The sequence below is a fragment of the Cavia porcellus genome, unplaced genomic scaffold, assembly GCF_034190915.1.
Source record: "Cavia porcellus strain 051 isolate PalLab524CR breed Dunkin Hartley unplaced genomic scaffold, mCavPor4.1 scaffold_16, whole genome shotgun sequence".
Lineage (NCBI taxonomy): Eukaryota > Metazoa > Chordata > Mammalia > Rodentia > Caviidae > Cavia > Cavia porcellus.
The window spans coordinates 25,700,142-25,725,322 of NW_026947499.1; the positions used below are offsets into that span (position 1 = coordinate 25,700,142).

The 25,181-nt window shown below is 35.9% G+C and overlaps 1 protein-coding gene across 3 annotated transcripts in view; it reads left to right on the forward strand.

Moving 5' to 3' along the window:
* Ttc28 (tetratricopeptide repeat domain 28) overlaps nt 1-25,181 on the forward strand; it is a 693,050-nt gene that overhangs the window by 40,556 nt on the left and 627,313 nt on the right. For 2 of the 3 annotated variants that reach the window (XM_063227059.1, XM_063227060.1), the window contains exon 2: nt 2,116-2,394. The exons of the other annotated variant lie outside the window; for it this stretch is intronic. In XM_063227059.1, the coding sequence (XP_063083129.1) occupies nt 2,116-2,394 (279 nt within the window). The remainder of the gene's footprint in view (nt 1-2,115; nt 2,395-25,181) is intronic. 3 annotated transcript variants of the gene reach the window in all.

Genomic DNA, 25,181 nt, shown 5'->3' on the forward strand with positions numbered 1-25,181 from the left:
ACTAGCTGTATAAGTATTTTAACTATATTGTACATATATATTTATTTCTCTTATGGGTATATTCTTGAGTTTTACCCATTTGCCTATAAAAGTCTTAAATTTATCCATCTTTATGGCTGAGTAGTACTCCTTTGTATTAAAAAAACCTCCACATTTTCTTTTTTATGCATTCCTTAATTGATGGGCATTTGTATAGTTTCCAAGATTTGGCTGTTACATATTGTGCTTCTGTAAGCATGAGTGTACATATATTGCTATGGTATGATGTTTTTAATTCTTTTGGGAAGATACCCAGAAGTGGAATAATTGGGTGGTATGGGGCCTCTGATCCTAGTTTTTTTAAAAAATTATTTTAAAGAGAATAAAATCAAAACAAAACAGAATAAAGCTAATCAGAACAGCACTTCAAAATGAGATAACAGGAAATCAACAATGACTACTATAATGTCTCTTGTTTTCTTCAAAATACCTGTCCATACCATGAGACACAATAAAATCAAACAAAACAAAACAGAAGAATGAAAGTACATTTTAAGGAGGATAAAACCAAAGAAAATAAAAGAGAATAAATTCAATCAAAACAAAACAGTGAAAGTGATACCAGATTTCCACACAGGATAACAGGGAATCATCAATGCCTACCATAATGCCTCTTGCTATCTTCAAAATTGCTGCCAATACCATCAGACATAATAAAATCAAACAAAACCAAACCAATGAAACTAATCAAAACAATATTGAATAAAACAAAACAATAAAACAGAACAAGACAATGAGAACAATATTGGATTTCAAAAACAAGACAGAAATCCTCCATATTTGCTATAGTGTATTATCCTTGTAATAGATGCCCAGACTACTGGCCTTAGTCTACAAAGTTAGTGAAACAATGGAAGCATCAAGTTGTTTTGGTACCTCAGATGCTATCAACTCAGCCTGTGCTACAAGTCAGTGGGTTGCTTGGTGGAGGTTGGGGTGGAGGCGGTGGTCTTGTCTACCTGCTGTGTGCTCATTCTCTCCCAGGAAGGGTGAACTGGCTTCTTGTTTCCTTGTTACTCCTCCCTGGCCCAGCATGGATTCTGCTGACTCCAGGAAAGGCTTGTTCTCCTCCCAGGACCCTTGTGTCTGGATACACTTTATAGCTGATTTTTTTTTCTTTTTTCTTTAAACTGGTGGTTTTGAAATTTCATGATAAAAGTCAAGCCATGGTCAGCAAGTTTACCCATCCAAAAAAGATTCAATGGTACATTTTGATGATTTTTAAAAAAGTTTATTAATTTATTTGACTTTAAAACTTGCATGTACTGGGGCTGGGGATTTAGCTCAGCGGCATAAGCACCTGCCTTGCAAGCAGGCAGTCGTGAGTTCAATCCCTGGTACTGATAAAAAAGAAAAGACAAAAAACAAAAACAAAACAAAAAACTTGCATGTACTTATTACCTAACATTTGATCAAGACAGAGAAATTTAAGAAAGTAAAAATAAAGCCAAGCATAGTTTGTACATGCTTGTAATCCCAGCAGTCATGGAGACTGAAGCAGGAATACCAGTCCGAGCCCAGACTAGGCAACTTAGTGAGACCCTGTCTCAAAATAAAAAATAAAAAAAGGGCTTCAGAATGTAGCTTTGTTTAAAGACCTTGGATCTAATACTGAGTAGTATGCTCACAAAAACAAAACAAAACAAGAAACTACCCACAAAACTTCATAATCTTATATTCAGAGATAACTGTTTCTTTTCATCATTTTTTGAAGTAAACCATCTTAACATAGTTAAGATCATGCTGAAACTGAAAAAGTAGGTTTGCAGTTTGGATTTTCCCTAGTATAACTAAATTGCCAAGGAGCAACCTGAATATTCTTTTGGATTCATTTGTTCTGTTAATCAACAAGTATGCACATATATCTATGTCACGCACACACACACACACACACACACACACACACACACACACGTTCAATATTCAAGGCACTATGTTGTCAGCTTCCAGGAAAGTTTATTTTTGTCAAGGGCACAAAAGTCAACTATAATGTAGAACAAAATATTCATGTACTGAAGTTCAGACAAGGAAACTGTCTGAATTATATGAACTTTGACAAAGTTTGTTTGTTTGTAGATCTCTCTCTTTGGTGCCAAGACTATTGGCCGGAGAAGTCCTGATGAACCAGTACTGAGCAAAGCTGAATTTGTTGAGAAAGTTCGTCAGAGTAACCAGGCCTGTCATGATGGAGATTTCCACACAGCTATTGTTCTGTATAATGAAGCCCTGGCTGTTGACCCTCAGAACTGCATCTTATACAGCAATAGATCTGCAGCCTACATGAAAATCCAGCAGTATGAGAAGGCACTGGATGATGCAATCAAAGCCCGACTTCTCAATCCCAAATGGCCAAAGGTAGAAGTTTAATTGACTTTCACAGAATCTTTTGTGCTGATTTCTTATCTTAGTATAACATTCCATTGATTCAGCACTGTTACTAGTATAATATTCAGTTCTTAAGCAAAATGTAGAATTACTTACTGAGCTTATATACTAGTGAGTGACTTTCTTTTCAGTGTTTTGGATGTGTGCTTTCGCTGTTCAAGTTTAATTCTTTTCCTATATAGTTGAGATTTTGTTTTTCTCTCTCAACCTCTTCATAGCTATATTATAGTTATTTAGGTTTTGGACATTCTTTTTTTGTCCAGATGTTTTAGATGGGGGATAATGATCATGTTTTTGTCCTTCAATTTAAAATTAAGTAATTTTATTGTATCAATACTTGTTTGTTTTCAGAATGCATATACTCAGGGAAGTTTTTTTTCTAGTGAGTCATTGAATTATCCCTATTTCCTTGAATATTGCAAGCCTTGAGTTGTCTTTGTTTCGTACCTACAGATGCTTTTATAAGATTATGCCACAGTAAAGCATTTTAAGTTGAAAGTAGATTAAGTTAAACAACATTACACAGTGAGTTTAAGGCCAGTCTGGACTACATAATGAGATCCTGTCTCAGAAAACTAAAAACCAAAACCAAAACCAAAAATACCCCAAACAACCTCCTGAAACCAACCACCCCAAAACAAAAACAAAGCGAACAAAACAAAACAAAACCCTAAAAAACTGCACTTAATGCACTTAACCTACAAAATACATTTAGCTTACCTTAAACATGCTCAGAATACTTACACTGACCTATAGGTTGACAAAATTATTTAATACAAAGCCTATTTTATAATAAAACATTGAATATCTCCTGTAATTTATTGAATTTCTATATCCAAAAAACACTGGCAGCATAGCAAATGAAACAAGATACACCAAGGGGTATATATACTCATGATTATGTGACTGATAAGAACTGTGGCTTGTTACCAATTATCAGCCATTTCAGCAAGTATCTACTATACATTGTTAGCCCGTGAAAAGATTAAAATTCAAAATTTAAAATATGTTTATGACTAGATGTATATAACTTTTGAATTATTAGAAAGTTAAAAACCCCTAATTTGAACCATGGTAAGTCAGGGCCATCTATATCATTTAATCATGTAAGTGTGAGGCTATTACTGATTCTTTATTTAATTTCATTGATATATGTATCCATCCTTATATCCTAACCATTATGACTTAATTATGCAGACTTATGGTAAGTCTTCCAACCCTGTTCTTTTTCTAAGTTGTTTTTGCTATTTTTTGTTTTTGCATTTTCATATAAGTTGTAGAATCAGATGTTCAAAAAACTTGCTAGGAATTTTTATATTAATTTGGAGAGCATCACTATATTAACATTATTGAGCCTTTCAATACATAAAGATGGTATACCTTTCCATTTATTAGGCCTTTATAAATTTTTTTGCAAGTTTTCTATGGTTTTCAATGTTGCATATTTCTTTGGTTTAAATTTATTCTGAAGTTTTGGTTTTGTTTTTTGAGACAGAGTCTCACTATGTTATCCTGGCAGGTCTTGACCTCCTGGACTCTGGACTCATCTTCCTTACTTATCTTTCCAAGTAGCTGAGACTATTGTCGTTTTTGTTTTGTTGTTTTTTTCAGACAGGGTCTCGCTATGCAGTTCAGACTGGCCTTGAGCTCACTTTGTAGTCCAGACTGATCTTGAACTTGTAGCCATCCTCTTGCCTCATTTTCCCGAGGGCTGGTATTACAGGCATCTGCCACATGCTTGCAGCTGAGACTATTGGCATGTATCACTGTAACTGGCATGAGATATTTTAGAAATACTGTAATAAGTGGAGTGAAAAATTTTAAGTTTTCTGACATTTCAGTGTAAATTTATATAAGTACAATGTACTTTTGTACTTTGTGTCATGTGACCCTAATAATTTACAGTTGTAGTAGGTTAGTTTTTGGTAGTACTGGGTATTGAGCCCAGGACCTTGGGCATGCTAATTATATCCCCCAGCTACTTTTCACCTAGCACTCATCCTGGCTTCTACCTTATGATCCTCCTAGCTCAGCCTGCTGAGTTAAGGGCATGCACCATTGCACCTGGTTTTCAGTAAGTTTTTTTCTTTACATATGCATTAGGATTTTCTATGCATAAAGTGATGTTGCCTGCAAGTAACGAACATTCTACTGTCTTTCCTTCTTTTGTTTCTTTTTCTTGGTCTCTTGCAATGGTTAGCATATCTAGTACAATGTTGAACAGAAGTTGCAAGAGTGAACTTTATTTAGTGATTCCTAATCTTAGTGGGAGAGTATTAAGCTCTTCATTGTTGATGATCATGTCCTTAAGTGAAAAATGTCTCTTTTAATTACTATTATACCTGGTTGTTGAATCATACTTTGAATCACATAGACATGGGTTAACATCCATCTCTTGCAGCTAATAGATGTCCTAAGCAAGTTATTTGTTCTCTTTTATACATTTAGGGTGATAATATATGTCGTATTAATGTGAGCATAAAATTGATAATGACAAATAAAAGGGTAAGAGATTTCGTGGTAAAAAAGAGCTATTATATTTTATTCTTAGGTAAACCAAGGGGAAACATAAAGTCAAGATATGTCTTAATATTTTTTCCTAACGTGGTAACTCTCTCATCAGGTACAATAATTGACAAATAAGATATTTATATATATCTTTTATGTATATTTTATTTATATATGATATTTATATATCTTATAATTATATCTGTATTCAGGTATTAAACTTGGTGCTAGGTATTAAAACTTAGTGGCAAGATTATGTCATCAAATGAGAATATAGAAAGAGCACTAAACTAAAATAAAAATGGATCAAAGCTTGAAATATTAAAACAGAAACAATCAGCTAGAAGACAAAATAAGGAAAAATTCTTTTTTTTTAGAATGTAAGAAGATCTTTAAGTCTATGAGAAAAAGGAGGTATTTAATAATGTACTTTTAAAAATATTTTATTTTTTATTTTTAAGACAGGGTCTCACTATGCAGTTCAGGCTGGCCTTGGGCTCATTTTATAGCCCAGACTGGTCTTGAACGTGCAATGATCTTCCTGCCTCAGCCTCCCAAGTGCTGGGATTACAGAAGTGTGCCACCATGCCTGGCTAATGTACTGTAAAATGAATAAGAAAATTCCAACGTGAAGTCTCCCTTTATATACCATATGAAAAGTTATCCTTGTTTTGAGTTTTCTTATGGTACCCTTGAAAAACATAACCATTTTCTGTGCTTGTAACTCACAATAAGATGACAATAGCTAGAACTGACTTGTCTAAGAAATATGATTCAAGAAAATATCCATATCACTAGGACAAAATAGATACAACTAAAAAAGAATGTTCTAGGAATGACGATACACGAATATGTACTGCAGAATACATTTGATCTGACAAAGAATATTGGGGCAAATTGCAAGACTGGCCATGAATTTGTCCCATCCATGTCTATGTCCTATTCCATAATCTCTTTCTGACAGTGGTTCTGGGGTTGCCCAGGTGAATTGCTTTGGTCAGTGGGACAATAGTACATGTGGTACAAACAGATTTAAAAAGTGCTGCACACTTGTTTGTACTCTTTTGAAGCTTCTTAGAATCCTACAAATGCCATGCCAAGAAGCTCAGCAAATCCTGCAGGGTGATGAGAGACATGTGGCTCAGTTGCCACTGTTCCCATGGGCAACAGCATAGTAGTTGCCAAAAAATGTGGGTTACCCTGTCTTAGAAATTGAACCATCAGCCAAACTTCTATTTGATCTCAAACTTATGAGCAAGCATAGAGATTAGCTTGACCAGCACAATTCAAAAGAGCCAATCTTGAACAAAATAATGATTGTTTTTTAAGCCACTAAGTTTCAGAGTGATTTGTTATAGAGGTAAAACCTAGTGAGTACAGGGCAGACCTACAATATATTTTTTTAAAATCATGGACAATAGGTAGAATACCAAAATGATGAGAAAAGGTCAATCTGCCAATTTAGCAAAAGAAAAAAAAAACACAAATCAACTAAATATTGTTTGAAGGTTGTTTTGTTTTGCTTTGTATTGTTTTTCTTTCTTTCTTTTCTTTTTTTTTTTTTACAATTGAGCAATTTACTTTTTACTGTGTTGACAGCTCAAAATTTAGGTTTCCATTCATGCTATTAGTTTAGTGTTGTAGGGAAAAGCTGTAATAATTATAAAATATATAATGAGTTCACAGCATCAAGGAATAAAATAAAGACATCTGCATGATATAATCAATAGCAACCTTTTTCCCCCAAACAACTCCACAGTTAAAAAAAATTCCTTTCAAAGTATGGTTACTCATAAATCATACCATATTTTATAGTTTCTGGAGATATTACTGTAATTTATGATATACTTTTGGAGACAAGTTATGTTTCTGTCAGTGTGAGGCAATCAGAAACTCACAGTGGTATAGTTTACTTTGGATTCATGTCATGGACAACTTAATAGCAACTAAAGATGCAATATAAACATAACAGGTAAAATTCTGATGGTTAAAAAGACAAAGATTTACATAAATGTCAATATTTGCTCCATTGAGGAAAAAAAAACAGGCAACATAATGTACATGGTATGATGTCCAGTGATGTTAGGATATAAACAGGTCTCCTGTGACAGCATCAAAAACATAACATTCATTAATGTACAAGTTATGTGAAAAGAACAAATCATTGTCAAAAACACATGGTCCAAACCCCTATAAATGAACATCTTAATGTGAAATGTAGCATCAATTTCAGAAACATCATTTATGACACAGAAAATGAAACATGTGCATCAAAAAATTAACATAAATGCAGCTTCAAAATTATGGTTTCTGCCCAGTGTGAACTGTTTCATGCATTTCATAATATGTATGTGTGCTGAAAGCTTTCCCACCATGCTTACATACATAGGAATCTACTCCAGTGTGAATTCTTTCATGTTTCTTACAATGTGCATGTTGGGTAAAAGCTTTCCCATATTGCTTACATGCATAGGGTTTCTCTCCAGAGTGAATTCTTTCATGTTTCTTACAATATTCATGTGTCGTAAAAGCTTTGCCACATTGCTTACATGCATAGGGTTTCTCTCCAGTGTGAATTCTTTCATGTTGCTTACAATCTCCACATGTTGTAAATGCTTTCCCACATTGCTTACATACATAGGGTTTCTCTCCAGTGTGAATTCTTTCATGTTTCTTACAATATTCATGTGTCGTAAGAGCTTTGCTACATTGCTTACATGCATAGGGTTTCTCTCCAGTGTGAATTCTTTCATGTTTCTTACAATATTCATGTGTCGTAAAAGCTTTGCTACATTGCTTACATGCATAGGGTTTCTCTCTAGTGTGAATGCTTTCATGTTACTTACAATCTCCACATGTTGTGAAAGCTTTCCCACATTGCTTACATACATAAGGTTTCTTTTCAATGTGAATTCTTTCATGTTTCTTACAATGTCCACGTTTGGTAAAAGCTTTCCCACATTGCTTACACACAAATGGTTTCTCTCCAGTGTGAATTTTTTCTTGTGTCTGACAATCAAAGTTTCGGCTGAAAGCTTTCCCACATTCCTTACATATATACAGTTTCTGCTCAGTGTGAAGTTTTTCATAGATTACACAATATGTACATGTGATGAAAGCTTTCTCACAGTGCTTACATACATAGGGTTTTTCTCCAGTGTGAATTCTTTCATGGACTCGAAAATATGTACGTGTAGTAAAAGCTTTCCCACATTGTTTACATATGTAGGGTCTCTCTCCATTATGAATTCTTTCATGTTGCTTATAATGTTCATGTTTGGTAAAAGCTTTCCCACATTGCTTACATAAATACTTTTTCCCTCCACTTCGATGTTTTTCATGGATCTGAACATTGTGCTGTGTTTTTGTTTCTTTCACGCCCACATTAGCTTCTGGAGTACAAAGGAATGCTTCTTTACACTGATTCCAAAATTTATGTCCATAGCATTTCCCTACCTTGTCATTTCTTAAATATCTCCAGTAAATTTTGCATTCTTTTTCAAATTCCTGGTTATCCCCAAGTCCTCCTATAACAGTGATGTTCCTAAAAGTTTCTCCCATCACATCTCTGTACAACTTCTTTTGGGATGGACTCAGCAAAGTCCACTCTTCACTGTTGAAGTTCACAGCCACATCCTCAAAAGTCACTGCCTCCACTTCTAACTGGTCTCAACCTGATTCCACCCCATTTCACTGCTCCCATCTCATAGCGTCACCATTGCATAGCTCGGAGGTCTCCCAGGCTCTTTCTAACCAGTCCACAGCGAATAGAAGCCACAAAATACGGTCTAGCAATCATCTAACTCTCCCTATTTTGCCCTGACATGCAATAGCGGCCATGACATCGGAAGGGACCGCCTCGCTTTGTATTGTTTTTCAAAACACGTTCTCCCTATATACCCCAGGGTGGCCTTGCTCTCATGCTGATTGTCCTACCTCAGCCTCCCAGTTGCTGGGATTATAGTGTTATTTTTATTTTATTCAGCTTTTTGAAACAGGATCTCACTTGTAGTGAAGGCAGGCCTTGAATTTACTGGGATCCTCCTGCCCTAGCCTCTTGAGTTTTGGGATTACAGGCATGTACCATTATGCCTCTTTTTATTTTATTTTGATATAGGGTCTTGCTAAATTGTTGAAGCTGGTCTCAAGCCTATGATCCTCCTGCCTGAACCTACTGAATAGCTGAGATTTCAGGTGTATATCACTACAGTGTTGACCTATAGCCTCTTTGTTTGTTAATGTGGTTTCAATTCACTGTTTTGCATCCTTTCATTTCAGTCTGAAAGACTTCCTTTAGTATTTTCTTGTAGAGCAGGACTGCTAGTCCAAATTCTTTGTTTTTGTCACATTGGAATATCTGAATTTCCTCTTCAGTTTTGAGAGCTTGTTTGGAGGTTCCAGCAAGGGAGCAAAACTGCTCCTATACCCTTGACTGAGGAATGGGTCCTCCTCTATCCTGGATGGTCGTCCTCTTCCACTAAGTGCACAGCTTCATGAACAACGTACATGGGGTGATGGTGTGTGTGGGGGGAGACACCCACCTAACCAGCCAGATCAGCTGAATCAACCCTGGCAATTAATGGGGTGACATGTCACAGCCAGATTGCCCTCACATTCTCCTCCTCAATTTTGAAGGGTGTTTTTGTTGGATATAGAATTCTTGGTTAGTATTCTTTTTTAAAGTCCTTAAATAGGTCATCTCACTTACTTTTTTTGAATCTTTGTCAATTGTTTTTTATCTAAAATATTCTTTATATTTTAAAATTTTAATTTATTCATTTTATTAGTAAATAGTTACCATACATCATCATAGGGGGTCTGTTCCTGTACATAATATATTTTAATTCTACTTTTTTCCCCATTTCTCTCCCTTCCCTTCAACCCTTCTTTCTCTCCTCATTTATAAAAGCTTTGGTTCCAGATTTTCCTTCCGTTTTCTCTTTTTTTAATCCCTTTCCGCTCCCCCTTCCCCAGTTTCCTGTTGAACATGTTCTTCCTACTTCCCAATATCTTTCCTGCATTATGATCCTTATTTATACACGGTACAATGTGATATTTAAATGTACATGTCTGATTTATTTTACTTAAAATTATGGTCCTGAGGTGCATCCATTTACCTAAATATGAATATAGCTCCTTCTTTATGGCAGAGTTTTCTTATCTATTCGTGTGTTGTAGGGTATACAAGCTGTTTCCAAGATTTGGATGTTTGTGCTGCTATAAACATGGCTATGAATATATCAGCGTGATATGATGCTTTTAACTCTTTCAGGAAAATACCTAGAATGGTCACAACTGGGTCAACTGGAACCTGTAGTTTTAGTTTTTTGAGGCATCTCTATATTGATTTTCATAGTGGCTGTAACAATGTACATTCCCACCAATAATGGAGAAGGGTTTCTTTTTCTTAACAGCCCTGCCAGCATTTGTTATTGTTTGGTTTCTTAATGGTAACTATTCTTTCTGGAGTGAGATGGACTCTCAGTGTTGTTTAATTTGTATTTCTTAAATGACCAATGATTCTTTTTTTTTTTTAATTTTATTTAAGGAGAAAAAGAAAAAAAAAGCAGAGAAAGGGTACAAGTTATACAGATTTACAGAAAAAATAAACAGTAGGAAATCACTAGTTAATGGATTACATTTTGTCATCTTACAAATAATTGTTCAAGTTACAAAATTAAAGCTTATAAAGAGGACATTCCAACAATGAGACTGCAAACAGTTCTGTTCAATGATTCAACAAAACTCAGTAATATCATTATCTATCTTATACACTTAAATATACATGCAGTTACATCGTTTAGAGCACTTTCTTTTCCTCTCTTTTGTACAATGACAATTACACATTTTGGGTTTTGTTGCTCCCACAGTTCTTAGTACTTTTTTGGAAGAGAGTAGAACCAAATGTGACATAATAGAACAGTCAGTCAAATCAAAAGGGTGGACATAATAGATAATGTAAAAGCAAAATACTAGGTGATCAACAATGGTTACCATAATGCCTCCCGCTATCTCTAATAGAATTGCCTATATCGTTTTTTATAATAAAATTGAACAAAACAGTAAAGAACAAAACCAACAAAACCAAAACATTGGAGACATTATAGGTCTTCAAAAGTAGATAATAGTCAACCAGAATGGGTGTCATAATGAATCCCACTATCTTCACAACTGTTGCCTAAACTTTCGAACCTGGTACTATCAAGCAAAACAGAATAGAGGAACATCAGTCAAAAAAAGATGGTGAGAGCAATACAGGGCTTTAAATCAAGATAATGGAAAGTCAAAGTGGGTTACTATAATATATCCTGCTATTTTTAAATTTATTTTACCCTTAATTAAAAGGATAAAAAAGTAAATAATAAAATGGAGATTGAGATAAAAGAGGGGGTAACAGCAAATCAGCGCAGATCAAAACATAACCATTTAAGCAAAATAGTGTTTCACCACAAGATTATGCTGACATAAAAGTAGTTACCATATTGTCTCTTTCCTTGAAATCTTTGAGTATAACTTCGTATACTGTAGCATCAAATAAATCAAAACAATGTAAAACCATTTAAGAGAATGACAGTATTACAGGGTATTTAGAATCAACTAACAGAAAATAAACAATGGTTTCTGTATAATCTCCTTGTCTATAAAAGGTTTTGCTTATACTATCATATATAATAAAATCCAATAAGATACCACCTGTTTAGACCAATGGAGACAGAAGAACAAAAGCTTGATGAGACTTCAAAACAAGATGATACTAAATCAGTATTACCTATTAAGATGTCATTTTCTCCAAAATAGCTGTTCCTATCATCCAATCTTCTCTGCCTCATTTCTGTTGAGCTCTTTTTCTGTCATTAGTTGTCAGTTTGTCTTCTTCATTTTGTTTTCTGCTCCATTCATTGTGGTCTCTCTGCCACTACTTCTGGATTCTTCGTATTTTTCTTTTTTAGAATATCTTGCAGTATTCTCTGTAGAGTTGAATTGGTGGTTGCATATTCCCCTAGTTCCTCTTTATCCTGGAAGCACCTTGTTTTTCCATCAATTTCCAGGGATAGTTGTGCAGGATATATCAATCTTGGCTGGAGATTATTATCTTTCAAAGCTTGAATTATTTCCCCCCACGCTCTTCGTGATTTGATGGTTTGTGCAGAGAAATCTGCTGTAATTCTGATGGGTGTTCCCTTGTAAGTGATCTGTTTCTTGTCTCTGACGGCTTTTAGTATTCTGTTCTTGTATTGGATTTCTGGAATTTTAATTATTATATGCCTGGGTGTTGCTCTGTTTGGGTTGTAGGTGGCTGGGGTTCTGTATGCTTCATACAACTGAGTATCTTTACCTTTTGCTATATTAGGAAAATTATCCTGGATTATTTCTGTGAGTAGCTTTTGTGGTTCATTTGTTTGTATCCCTACTTCTTCTTTTATGTTCTTAATTCTTAAGTTATAGATCCTCTTATCATCTTCTAGTCTTTGTATTATTTCTGTTTGTTTCTTTGTTATTTTTAAGAAGTTTTTCATTTCATGCTCCCATATTACAAATCTGCCCTCCAGTTCAGATAATCTGTCCTCCGTTTCTTTCAAACTGTTATGCCAGTTTTCGATAGACTTTTTAGTTTCCTGGTAATCTCTTTGAACCTGCTTCACATATTCTATGCTTTCTCTATTTTCTCCATTAAACAATTCTCCCCTCTTTTTCTGTTTTTCCATTCCACCATCTGTTTTTTCTTGGGTGGTGCTTAGCATTTCTCTAACTATTCTGCTTATGTCTAGCTTCAGGTCATTAATAACTTCATTCCTGAACTTGTCTATGAGGCTCTCGAGATAGCGCCTTATATCTATTGGTGCTGTGTCTGCTGTTGCCTCTTTCTCAGGGTTGGGGGGCAAGGACCCTTTCTTGTTGCTGCCTCTTCCCATATTCTTTGTTCCTTATATATGCAAGCGTATATAGGAGGCCCAGTTTCCTTCCCTGTCAGCCACAGTCTGATGGAATTGTGCTGGCTAGGTGTTCCCGCCCACTGCAGCACACCAGGAAGTTGCAGACCAGGCAGCCTATGCAGGGCCGCCCCTCCAGGTCACCTTCAGGAGCTTGGACCTCGGCTGTACTAGCCTACTGGGTCTCAGCCAGCAGCGTCACGAGGACTAAGCACCGCTCACCAATCCCGCTTGAGAGGGGGATTGGTGACTGAAGTCACTGCAGCGCCCTGTTCCTGCAAGTCTGCCTGGTCCCAGAATGTCCTCTGTTGGAGTCTCCTAGACTGTGGAAGAGTCCCAGTTTTCCCTCACTCACCGGAGGTGGATGCACGGCTCCCTGCCCATCCCGCTCTCAACTCCGTTCACCGATTCCCGTTCTCAGAGCTTCTGTGCGTCTCTCTCCCTGCCAAGCCGATGCAGACGCAGATGCGGTGGCGGGAAACCCAAATCGTGGCTTCCAATGGCTCGGGCTCCAGCTTCCATGCTGAGGCTTTATCTGTTCCTGTTATAGCACCAGGATTGCATTCCCAGTTGGTTTCTCTCAGCCCAGTTCATTCTTGGGTCACCGGGGCATATCTCGTCTTGCTTGTGATTCCTTACTCACCACCATTCCTGAATTCTAAGCTGGGTCTTTCAGAGAGCTTCCGTAGCTACTGCTATGTGTCCGCCATGTTCTCCTGGGACTGACCAATGATTCTTAAAAGAGTTTTGCCCTAGAATAAATTACAAGACATTATGGCGATGGAAGGCTGAATGGGGACATTTACCCTGAGGTCACTTCCTCCTTCCCCTATCACAACTTTCTTTTTCCTTTCCCAGTGCTCATGAAGAAAGTTCCAATCAACCCCTCGCGCATCATCAATGCCTGCCCTAAGCACCACCCGTGGTTAAAGAAAGGTTATATATATATCCTATACCCCATATTCCGGTCAGAAAAAGCCAGACTCTGTCCGTCATGGGCTCCTCTCCACACCCTTAGAATAAAGGCCACTTTGTTCTTTTATTGTGCCAAAAAATGCTAACAGGTTCAATCGCTAATTTTATAGAGAATTATTTTTTTTGGTATGTGATTAATCATTTCTATCTTCCTCCTCTCAGAATTTTCTGTTTTTGGTTTTTGACCATTTGTGCATCAGGTGTCTAGGTATGTACTGGAGTTTATCTGACTTGGAGTTCATAGAGTCTGTTGGATGTGCAATATTTTTTATAAGATTTTGGAGGTTTTAAGCCACTGTTTATTTTTATTATTTTGTGGTACTAGAGATAAAACTCATGACCTCGCGCTTGCCAGGCAGGGGCTTATGCTACTGAGCTAAATCCCTGGCCTCCAGCCACTGTTTCTTTAAATGTTATTTATGTTCTTTTTTCACTCTCCAAATCTTTTTTTTTTTTTTTTGTCTTTTTCCTTTTTATCGGTACCGGGGATCGAACTCATGACTGCCTGCTTGCAAGGCAGGTGCTTATGCCACTGAGCTAAATTCCCAGCCCCTCTCCAAATCCTTTTGAGAGTCCCATTTTGCACAGGTTGGAATGCATGATGGTATTCCACCTTTTCCTTTCTGTTCATTTTTGGTATTCTTTGTTTTGTTTCTGTTCCTCAGAAATTGACCTGTGTTAGGTTTATTTAGTTTTATTTCCATTTAAATATATTATTGAGCCTTTCTGGTGAATTTTTTTTTAATTATGTAATTTTGTAATTTTTATTTTAAAGACAATAAAACCAAGCAAAATAAAACATAATAAAGGCAATCAAAACAAAACAGTGTAAGTGACACAGGACTTCAAAACAAGATATTGGGAAATCAACAGTGACTACCATAGTGCCTCTTGTTGTCTTCAGAATAGCTGCCCATACTTTCAGACATAGTAAAAATCAAACAAACAAGAATAGAACCAATAAAAACAAAACAATGAATGCAATACAATGCCTTCAAAACAAGGTAATAATAAATCCAAAATGGCTACCATAATGTATCTTATTATCTTTGAAATAGCTGCCCATGCCTTCAGACATAATAAAATCAAATCAGACAAAACATAAAATTCAACCAAACAAAAGAATATAAATCATACAGGACTTCAAAACAAGATGATAAGGAATTAACAATGACTACCACCTGCAGAAGGAGCTTCCTCATAGATACTACATTGCATATTGTTATCCTCTGAATAGATGATCAGACTACTGGCTTGAGGCCTTCAAAGTCAGTGAAACACTAAACACTACAAGCATTAAGTTGTATTTTATCTCAGTAGCTATCATTGGCAGCCTGTGTTTCTCCAGATCAGCTGGTTGCTTCTGGGGTAAGGTTGTAGGGGGAAACCTTGGCTCTTATTGTCTCCTAGCCCACATGCCAGAAGGAAGTGGTTGGCATATAGTTGCCCCCCAGCTGGCCCACACATGGCACTGACTCACAGGGAGAGCTTGGCTTCTTGTTCTCTTCTCCTGCAGTTTGTGAATGGTGCCGACTCACAGGAAAGGGTGAGCATCTGGATTTTTCTTTTCAATTATAGCTCTTTTTTTTTTTTTGGATAAAGTTTGTTATGAAGTACAGGCTGGCCTTGAATTCTCTGTGTAGCCCAGGCTGGCCTTGACTTCACAGCAGTACACCTACCTCAGGCTTCTAAATGCTGGGATTATAGGCGTGTGCCATCATGCCCAAGTAGTTTCAGTAGTTTTTTTTAAATTCCAGAATTCCTATTTGGTTTTTTAAAAAGAGAACAGGGGGCCAGGGATATAGTTCAGTGGCATAGTGCCTGCCTGGCAAGCATGAAGTTGTGAGTTTGATTCCCAGTACAAAAACAAAAAACAAAGCAAAAAAAACCCAAAAGAACAGGAAGTAAAAAGAATTTAGATGTGTCACACATATATACCAACCTCTCATGATGAATGTGATCATGTACTGCACACGTACTGATAAAAAATAGAAAAATAAAAATATATACAAATTGTCTATTTGGTTTTGGTCTTTTGAGACAGGGTCTCAGTATGTGGTTCAGACTGGCCTTGAACTCACTATGTGGCCTAGGCTGGCCTTAAACTCATGGTGAGTTTACCTCAGCTTCCCAATATTATAGACAGCTAAGTTAGGTAGAAATAATATAGGCAGACAGGGCTGTGCCTTTGGGAGAATCAATGCAAAATATAAAAACACGTAATTGTGATCAGAGGTGCATCTGTTGGAAGCCAAGCCTCAAGATAAAGATGGAATGACCAGGCCTACATGCCTCTCCAAGGGATAAGATAAATGGTAATGCCTGGTATAATAAAATCTAGATAGATATCAGTCACCTTTGTGGGTGACCAAGACCACCAGATCCATTCCTTCCTGAAAAGTTATTCTGTTCTTTCCATGTACACTTGCTATGTGACTTGTTTCCCCATTTGATTAACATTACGTAAGTGGCTATACTTGTAATCTTATTGGTTGATTATAATTTTGTTCCACATTATACCCATTTTGCACCCACCTCATGATTTTGCTATATTAAACTTCCTTTGAGAAGTGGGCTTGTTGGCAACCTGCTAGGATCCCCTCCTGTCTCTTTGAAGAGATGTCTGTCTCTCAAAATTTCCTGCTCTTGGGGCTGGGGATTTAGCTCTGTGGCATAAGCACCTGCCTTGCAAGCAGGTGGTCATGAGTTCAATCCCTGGTACAGATTAAAAAGAAAAAAATTTCCTGCTCTTAAACTCTATTGTTCCTTAAAATTCATTCTTTGATTTTGGGGAACACAAACTCAGTGTATTGGACATCTAGCAGGTTAAGAGTTACATTTATTTCCCCTATATAATCTAAAGGCCCTATATCACCAAGAACTGGGATTAGAGTCATACACCACCACATACAGCTTCTGTCTCTGTTGGAACACTATTTCTTTGTTTTGTGAGAAATCAGACTCACATTTGCCTTTAATTCTTTTGGATTTATGTGTATGGTCTAGGGATTGAACCCTGGCCTCACACATGCTAGGTGAGCACTGTACCACTGAGCTACATTCATAGCCCTTTAGTCCTTTCAACACTGTGTCTTGTAGTTATTTGAATGTGTTTATAGTAGCTGTGGATCAAACCCAGAGTCTCATGTGTGCTAGACAGGTGCTGTACTACTGAGTTACCCGCCTCAGCCCCTGATTTAATTTCTTTATTAAGTACCGCCAACATCTGGATTTCTTTAGTTTCTATTTACCACTTTTTTCCCCTTAGTGGAGGGGCATACTTTCCTGTCTTTGTTTGTGTCATCCTTTTTTTCTTGAGATTTGGACATTTCAAGTTAAAATGTGGCAACTTTGGAAATCAGCGGCCCTCTTCCACAGAGATTTTTTTAAAAATTGTTACCTTTTGTCGTTGTCTATTACTGAATTTCCTCTCTCCATTCTTCAAAGTCTGTGTCCTTTGTCATCTGTAGCCACTGAAGTTTTAGTGGCTTAGTAATTAGATAATTTGTCAGAGAATTCCTTAAATGACTTGATCAGTAAGTCCAACCTTTGTTAAAGAAACTGTTGTGGGTTGGGGCACACCTTCGGCACTCCTGGCAGGTAACAGCTCTATCTTTTTTTCTTTTTTTGTGTCTTTTTCATTTTTATCGGTACCAGGGATCGAACTCATGACTGCCTGCTTGCAAGGCAGGTGCTTATGCTGCTGAGTTAAATCCCCAGCCCCTACAGCTCTATCTTTATTTACTATTTGTGGAAAATATGTTGCGGTTAGCCAGAAGTGCAAAGATTTAGGACTTAGATCTTTCTTGTGCATGCACATGGCTTTGTATTTTTGCTAGGTTCCCAGGAACACATTTTTCAAAGATTCCTATGAATAGGAATCATTCTCCAGTTTTTTCCTTTAAGGTTTTTCATTAGACTCTTGTTCATACAATTTATTTGACCAGCACCTTGCAAAGAGAGCTGTTCACCTCACTTAAGAGTCTTGTGAATGGAAGTGTCCAGAAGCTCTGGATGGGGTGTTTTTGGGAGATTCAAACCATTCTAACCCCTCCATTAAATCTTACATTTTTGGTGTTCATATCAATGAACACCATTTGAAGGTTGCTGATTTTCTGGTCTTATTATATAGTTGGGGAAAATGGGATAGAAATAATGTAAGTTAACATAAGGCTTGCTGTTCTTATTGAGAGCTGTTTTTCTTGAAAAAAAAAACACTTTTGGAATTGTTGCAAGCTATAGATTAATTTTCAGAGTTTTAAAGAAGTTGCTTTTGACAACTTTTGCTAGTGTTCCCATTGTTTTTGTGGAAGAGTAGGTTTGTGCAAGTCCTTTCTCTTCCTTTTTGGGAATACTTGACAGTTTAATTTATGGTAAAATGTAGACAATTACTATGAAAGAGACAGAAGATAAGAGGGCAGAAGCCAGAACAGGGAGGCTGATAGCAGTGGTAGAAAGGGAGAGAAGTTAGGGGACTTGACCTGTGCTGTGTGAAGGCTCAATGACTTCGTAAGTGAAAGGCTGATCCTCATGGCTGTCATCTGTTACCAGTAGTACTGTCTTCATTTTATAGGTAAGATGAGGTGTCATGGAGATTTACGTAGTATGCCCAGACTTACAGAGTAAAAAAACCGAAAAAACTAAAAAGCAAAACAGGATTAAAACTTCTATTTGCCTGACTCTAGTTTTTTTTTTCTTTTTTGTATTTTTTGAGTTTTTATTTATAAAGAAGATAAAGATCTATATTAAGAGATGAGAGCTTATTTGGAAGGCCTAGCAAGGATGTACAGCTACTTGTATACATTTGGCTAAAGAATGGCCCTCCTTTATTAATGAAGGTGGTTGGTTCTAGTGTTTGAAAGCTTTCTGCTTGTTCTTGGGTACATTATAAGAAGACACAGAATAGTCTTTGTTTCTTTGTTATTAAAAAAAGATTGTTTTCTAGTTGCCATCATTTGATCCTAGTTTTTATAATCTCTTGTAGCCCACTAGTCATTGTTTATACATTTAATTTTTATTTTACTATTGTTGATTTAAGAGAATGATCCATTTTGCCAAGAGTTTTTTTCCCCTTACAAATGTCACCCTAGAACATGATGGTGAATCTTTCAGAACTCTGACTGATATAAACAGCTTGCTACCATGTGCTGTGCAGTGGGAATTGAACTCATGACCTTGTGCTTGTCAGACAGGCGCTGTGCCAATGAACTATATTTTAGCCCAGTGCTGTAGGTTTGCCACTATTGCCCTAGAGTTAAGGCAATAGTTCACAGAATATCCTTTGGAAACTAGACTTTTGTCGGGTGGAAACTACTTTAAGATGGTTGCTGTGTCCTTAAATATTTGCAACAAGCAAAGTCTTGGCTTTCAGGAAATGTAGGTAAAAAGAGCTCAGTTACTTAAGTTCTCAGGTTTTTGTTTTGTTTTGTTATTGTAATTCATTTTAGGAGTGGTCTATCCTAATGACTAAGTTATAAGCATATGATAAGGAATGAGTTTCACTTTTAGCTTTTAGATGGTGTGTATTTATCAGTAAAGAGTCTGGATGCCTTGTTTTAAGTGAAGCAAAAGTTTTACTATCATTCATACTTGACAATGACATTAATTAAAATGTTGATATGTGCTTTGTGGGCACATTTAGAATTCAATAGGGCATATAACTTTGAAAAAGCTTCTATTGATCTTTTCTCTTATCATAAAAAACTGCATAACAGGACCGGGGATTGCTTAGTGGCAGAAGCATCTGCCTGGCAAGTGCAAGGTCCTGAGTTCAATCCTGGGTTCCAAAGACAAAAACAAAAGCAAAAAAAACTGCATAACATTATTTGTGCTAATAGAGAAAAACAGCATGTGGTGACACATTCCTGTAGTCTGTGCACTCAGGGAGGTTGAGGCAGGATTGTAAATTTGAACCTGCCTAGGCTGGGTTTGGTGACTTAGGAGACCCTGTCTTGAAAAAAAAAGTAGGGAGAAAAGAGGAAAAAGAAAGAGAGAGAGAGAAAGAGAGAGAGAGAGACAGAGAGATAGAGAGACAGAGAGGCAGAGACAGGCAGAGAGACACAGACCGAGAAAGAGAAAGAGAGAGAGAGAGAGAGAGAGAGAGAGAGAGAGAGAGAGAGAGAGAGAGAGATACTGATTGACTGCTTTTTAGGAATAGAATGGTCTATCCTAATGAACAAGTTACAAAGGTATAATGTTTTTTTTTTTTTTTTAAAGATCTGGCCCCAGAGCTAAGGCCCCATGTTTAATCCCTAGACCCATGAACATACAAACCAGAGAAAACTATCCTAGGGACTTCCAGTCACTTCATAAAAACATTTTTTTCAATACTGTAGTCTCCAAAGAACATTTCAGATTAGAAGCTATAAAAGCAACTCCAGAAATTATGGCAGGGAAATAAGTAGTTTTTCCAGAATACATTCTAAAGTAATGAAATTGGTGGATGAACAGTATACTTAAATAAAATTAATCTGTTTTGGAAATTGAAGTATCACTAAAACCAATGCTGAGACATTCTTTTTTGTATTATCAAAACCACATAAGAAATGATTGGAAAAAGTTAGTTATTGGTTAGGTTTAGTGATCTTTCTCTCACAGGGATTGACTGATATTTCAGAAGTACTAGTTATGCTGTCTTAGTTTTAAAAAGTACTGTTCAAGGCATTGTGTTTACATTATCATATTTTGAAAATTACTTGTAGATAGCTTTCTAGAAACTTAAATTTTTACTATTACTTAAGTTATTTGGAAAGAGTACCTTCTAATTTAATTTAAGGAAGATGTTATTTTTTGCTAGTTGATATCCCGTGAGACTTTTTTTTTGAGGTTAGGGGAGTTTTTTTGGAGATAAAAATAGTTTCCAAGAGTCAGCCCAAGTGGATATCCTCCTCCAGTGAGGCTTTTAATAGTGGCACATGCTTGTAATCTCAACGCTCAGGAGGCTGAGGCAGGAGGATTGTAGATTGAGGCCAGCTTGGTTTACATAGCAAGTTCATAGCCAGTTTGTACTACACAATTAGACTCTTCTTTGAAACACAAAAAATAAAAAGCAAAACCAAAAATACTGAAGTTAGAATATTTATTAGTTTAGTTTTTGAGATACATTGAAATGTGAAAGTATTTTTTAACTTTTTATTTTGAAATAATTCATTTTATTACTTGGGATTTTTTATGTACTGTGCTTCATTATTAAAGCACTTAAGACTTAATTTTTTATGTTTAAATTTGAAAATAGGGGAGAGTTACAAGATTAGTACAAAAGACTCCCGCATATCTTTCATGTGGGTCTTCTAATTGTTAATATTTTACCATCTTTGGTCTAGAATTCTCTACTTATTATTATTACATTTTCTGAACCATTTGAGACTAGCAGACACAGTGTCTTATCACTTCAGTATGTATGCAGAACACTTTGATGTATAATCACAATACAATCATTAAATTTGGGAAATTAACACTATTCTTTATTCCACAGATCCCATTCAGATTTCAGTAATTGTTTAAGTAATGTTCTTTATGGATGCCCTTTCTTTTCTCGTCTAAGATCAACAATTTGGCAAGGAATGTATTAGGAACCTCTACATAGTCAGAATGTATTGTCAGATCCATATTACTTGCCCACATTTTAAGTGACTTATTTGATTGGCTGGGTTCTGACCACTCCTGGGCTCTTGATTGTTATTTCTTTGGTGCCTTGACTTTTGATCACTGTAATGATTTATTCTTTGTTTTACTATTAGCCTTTGCCTGTACTACTTAACTGAAACTCACTGCTGCTGGTTTGCTTGGCTGAATTTCTCGATTCTAGTAACTAGTTCTCTCCTTCCTCCTGTTCCTCTCCCTGTTCTTTTCCCTTCTCTCTTTTTCCACTTCTCTCTCCTTTCCCCTCTCTCTCCTCTTCCCTTACCTTTCCCCCGCTTGCCTCTTCTTCTTATGAAGAGATAAATAATGTTTTTGTACCTGTGCCCATCTTGGAGACCTTGTGAAAGGTGAGCCTTCTGTGTGGAGGTGAGGCAGAATATGCCAGGACTTGGCATTCAGAATAATTTAACATGGCCCATCTGCATTAGGGTATAAAACTGAAGAGAGATACACCCCTGGAATGAACTCTGTGTGTGTGTGTGTGTGTGTGTGCGCGCGCGCATATGTGCGTGCATGTGTAAAGTATACACTGCTGTGAGTCTTGGGTTAGATACAATAGTCTCCTGAATTATTTTGGATTATGCTTTTACCTACAGACTTCATAGTCTTAGTATATAATCTCTTTAGATTGTGAGTTATACCTTGTGAGGGAGTAAACTAATGAATCCTGGCTTACCATTTGAGATCATTTTGTAGCACTTAGAATATTAAGATAAGCTATTCACATCTCAAGAATTAAATATCTGATACTAGTATGATATATTTTACATATTTTTTAAAAATTGGATGTCTTTTTCCCATAAGAAGTTAATTAGGATTCTATCATTCAATGTATAAGCTCTGATATTTGAAAATAAACATTTTAAGAATTGGCTATTTGCCAGAAAGAGCAAGTTCTTCTCTTTGAAGAAAGAGAAGTTAGGCAAAAGGTGGTAGAAACTTCTGAGTAGATGTCTTTTGCTTGTTTTTTAAAGACAGTGTCTTTCTCTATTGCTGAAGATAGCCTTAACTCCTGGGCAACACGTGATCCTCCTCCCTTAGCCTTCTGAGTAGGTAGGATTACATGTGTGCATCACCACAGTTGGCCCCTTATAATTTTTCTTAATGATGAAGTATTACATTTAGGCTTCAAGTAGTTTGCCTTGTAGCAAGTAGTTGGGCTTGCAGGAAGAATATTTCATTAATCCATGCGACTTTTTGCTAGTAAGAACTGCAAATTGTAGAGTAAAATGCAAGTTGCCTTTGGCTTTATAAAAAAATGTCCTAGACTTGTACGCCCTCTTGTGTTCAATTTGCAATTAAGACTATTCTACATTATGTGGCTGTTGGTAATCTTGTTTAGATTGATAGTTTGGGTTGTGATATATGTATTCTTTGAAAATATCATAAATTTTAAGTGAATTATAAATATTTAATACCCTTTTCTCCATATCATTATTAGAAGAGTCACATAGCATCTTTGTGTGTGTGTGTGTGTGTATGTGTGTGTGTGTATGTGTATGGTACTGGAGACTGAACCTAGAGCTTTCACATTGAACTACATTCCAGTCCTTTAAACATTTTTAAAATTTTGATACAAGGCCTTGCTAAGCCTCCAAGTTGCCCTGGTTGGGCTTGAACTTGTGATTTTCCTTCCTTAGCCTCCCAAAGAGCTGAACTACAAGGGTGTACCACTATACCTGTAGCATCTTTATAGAGTAGTACAATTGAAAAGAATGTGTGTTTTTCTGATTATAGTCCATATATTTACCTTTAAAATTATATCAATATTTATTATATTTAATCAATGTCTTAATTTGGATATGTGTTATTGAACATAAATTACTTCTAAAGTTGTTAAACAGCGCTTAACTAAACTGTTGTTTTATATGAAAGTTTTGTGGCAGTTGTAAACTATGTTGGCTGATCAAACTAGTAAGTGCCTGACACATTGTAGTCCTTTAGTAAATATTTGTTGAAAAGAAAAACAGAGGATCATGGCTGACCACCTATATTTTTTGATTGAAATTAGATAGTTGTCAGCTTGCTGTAATTTGAGACACAGTTTTGTTACTCTGGTTCTGAAAAAATGACTTTTGGTCTAGTATTTGATTGAAATGGAGTTTTATGCCTCATGAAACCTATAATCATATTCAAATCTCAGAATACAGCCTTCTGGAAATAGTACTCGTCTTATTTGGATTTCTAATGGGTTTTGATTGATTTTGTGAATCTCAGTAGAAAGATCAACTTGGTGTAGGTTTATGAGTCATTGTGCTAGGATGATTTTAGAAATTAAAATGATGTCATAAGCAAGACATTTCTTTCAAGTCAGAGTAAAATTAAAAAGATGACTTTAAAGAGCTAGTAGTTTTCAAAGATTCAGCATTTGATAATGCTTTTCCTATATAGTCTCACAGAAATGTAATTTTTTATTTTGATTTGTGTTAATTTGTCTTGTAAGAATCTTGCTTCTGGTCTTGTAATTTTCATTGAACATTTCACTGATAGTTTTGCAATCTACCAAACCACTAACTCTAGCAATAACTTTTGAATGACTACAGTACACCCATAATCCTGTCTCTTCAACGCGATGAAAATAGAGCATGTTGTACTTTTATTGTTATTATATATAATATATAGATTTATATCTTTTTTTCCTGTTTTTGATTTTTGAGACAGGCTCTTACTGTGTAGCTCAGGCTGCCCTTGAACTTGGTATGCAGCCCAGGTTGGTCTTGAACTTCTAATCGTCTTGCCTCGGTCTCCTGAGTACTGGCGTTGTTTGGTTCAGAATAATGTTTTGATCATCTTCTAGCTGTGATCTCACTATTATCAGATTTAAGAGTCTTTTTGATATCCCAAATGAATAAAGAAAATTCTAGTGTCTCAATATCTATGATATGCTATAAGTTATTTGATAAATATTTAGTAAATACATCCATGCACAGAACCATGTTGACTAGTCCTTGGTTATGATACATTTTGAACTTATCTTTAGTATCTCTCTGTCTCTGTCTATATAGATACAGATACAATATTTATATTTAGTGTATGTTTTTATCTGTTTTATAGATAAAGAAAACTGAGATCTAGAAAGATTGTGTGATTTTACTAAGTGATGTTCTTTCTAAAATATAAAAGGATAAAAACATGAGGATTTCATTATTGTCTATTTGACTGTTGTCAAATTGTCTTTTAAATTCATTATCTATTTTTTATATATTAGATGCTTTTCTGTATAAATAGGTCATGACATATTGACTAGTTGCCATATTGATAGAAATAACCCTGCTTCTCGCTAATAATTTTGGTGAGTATTCATGGCAGATTAGAAATAGTGTAGTATGTATTATATTTCTCAGTCACTTCTGGTTCTGCATACATATTAAAGATAATTCTTAGCTTCTCCAACTCTAGTATCCACATTTGGATTTAGGAAACAGGAATGAAATTGTGTTTAAATAAAAACACGAACTTAAACATTTTCATAGAGAGTTTCTTTTGTCAGAGTTTGGGTATTTTTATAATGTAATGTTATAAGTTAAAAAACAGAACATGACATAGGAAGTAGAATGATGGTTACTAGGCCTGGGGGAAAGGGAAAGGGATATTATTGTTCAGTGAATATAGTTTTAGGTTTATAAGATGAAAACGTTGTGAAGTTATGTTGCACAACAATGTGAATATATTTAATATTTTTGAATTCAACATTTTAAAGTG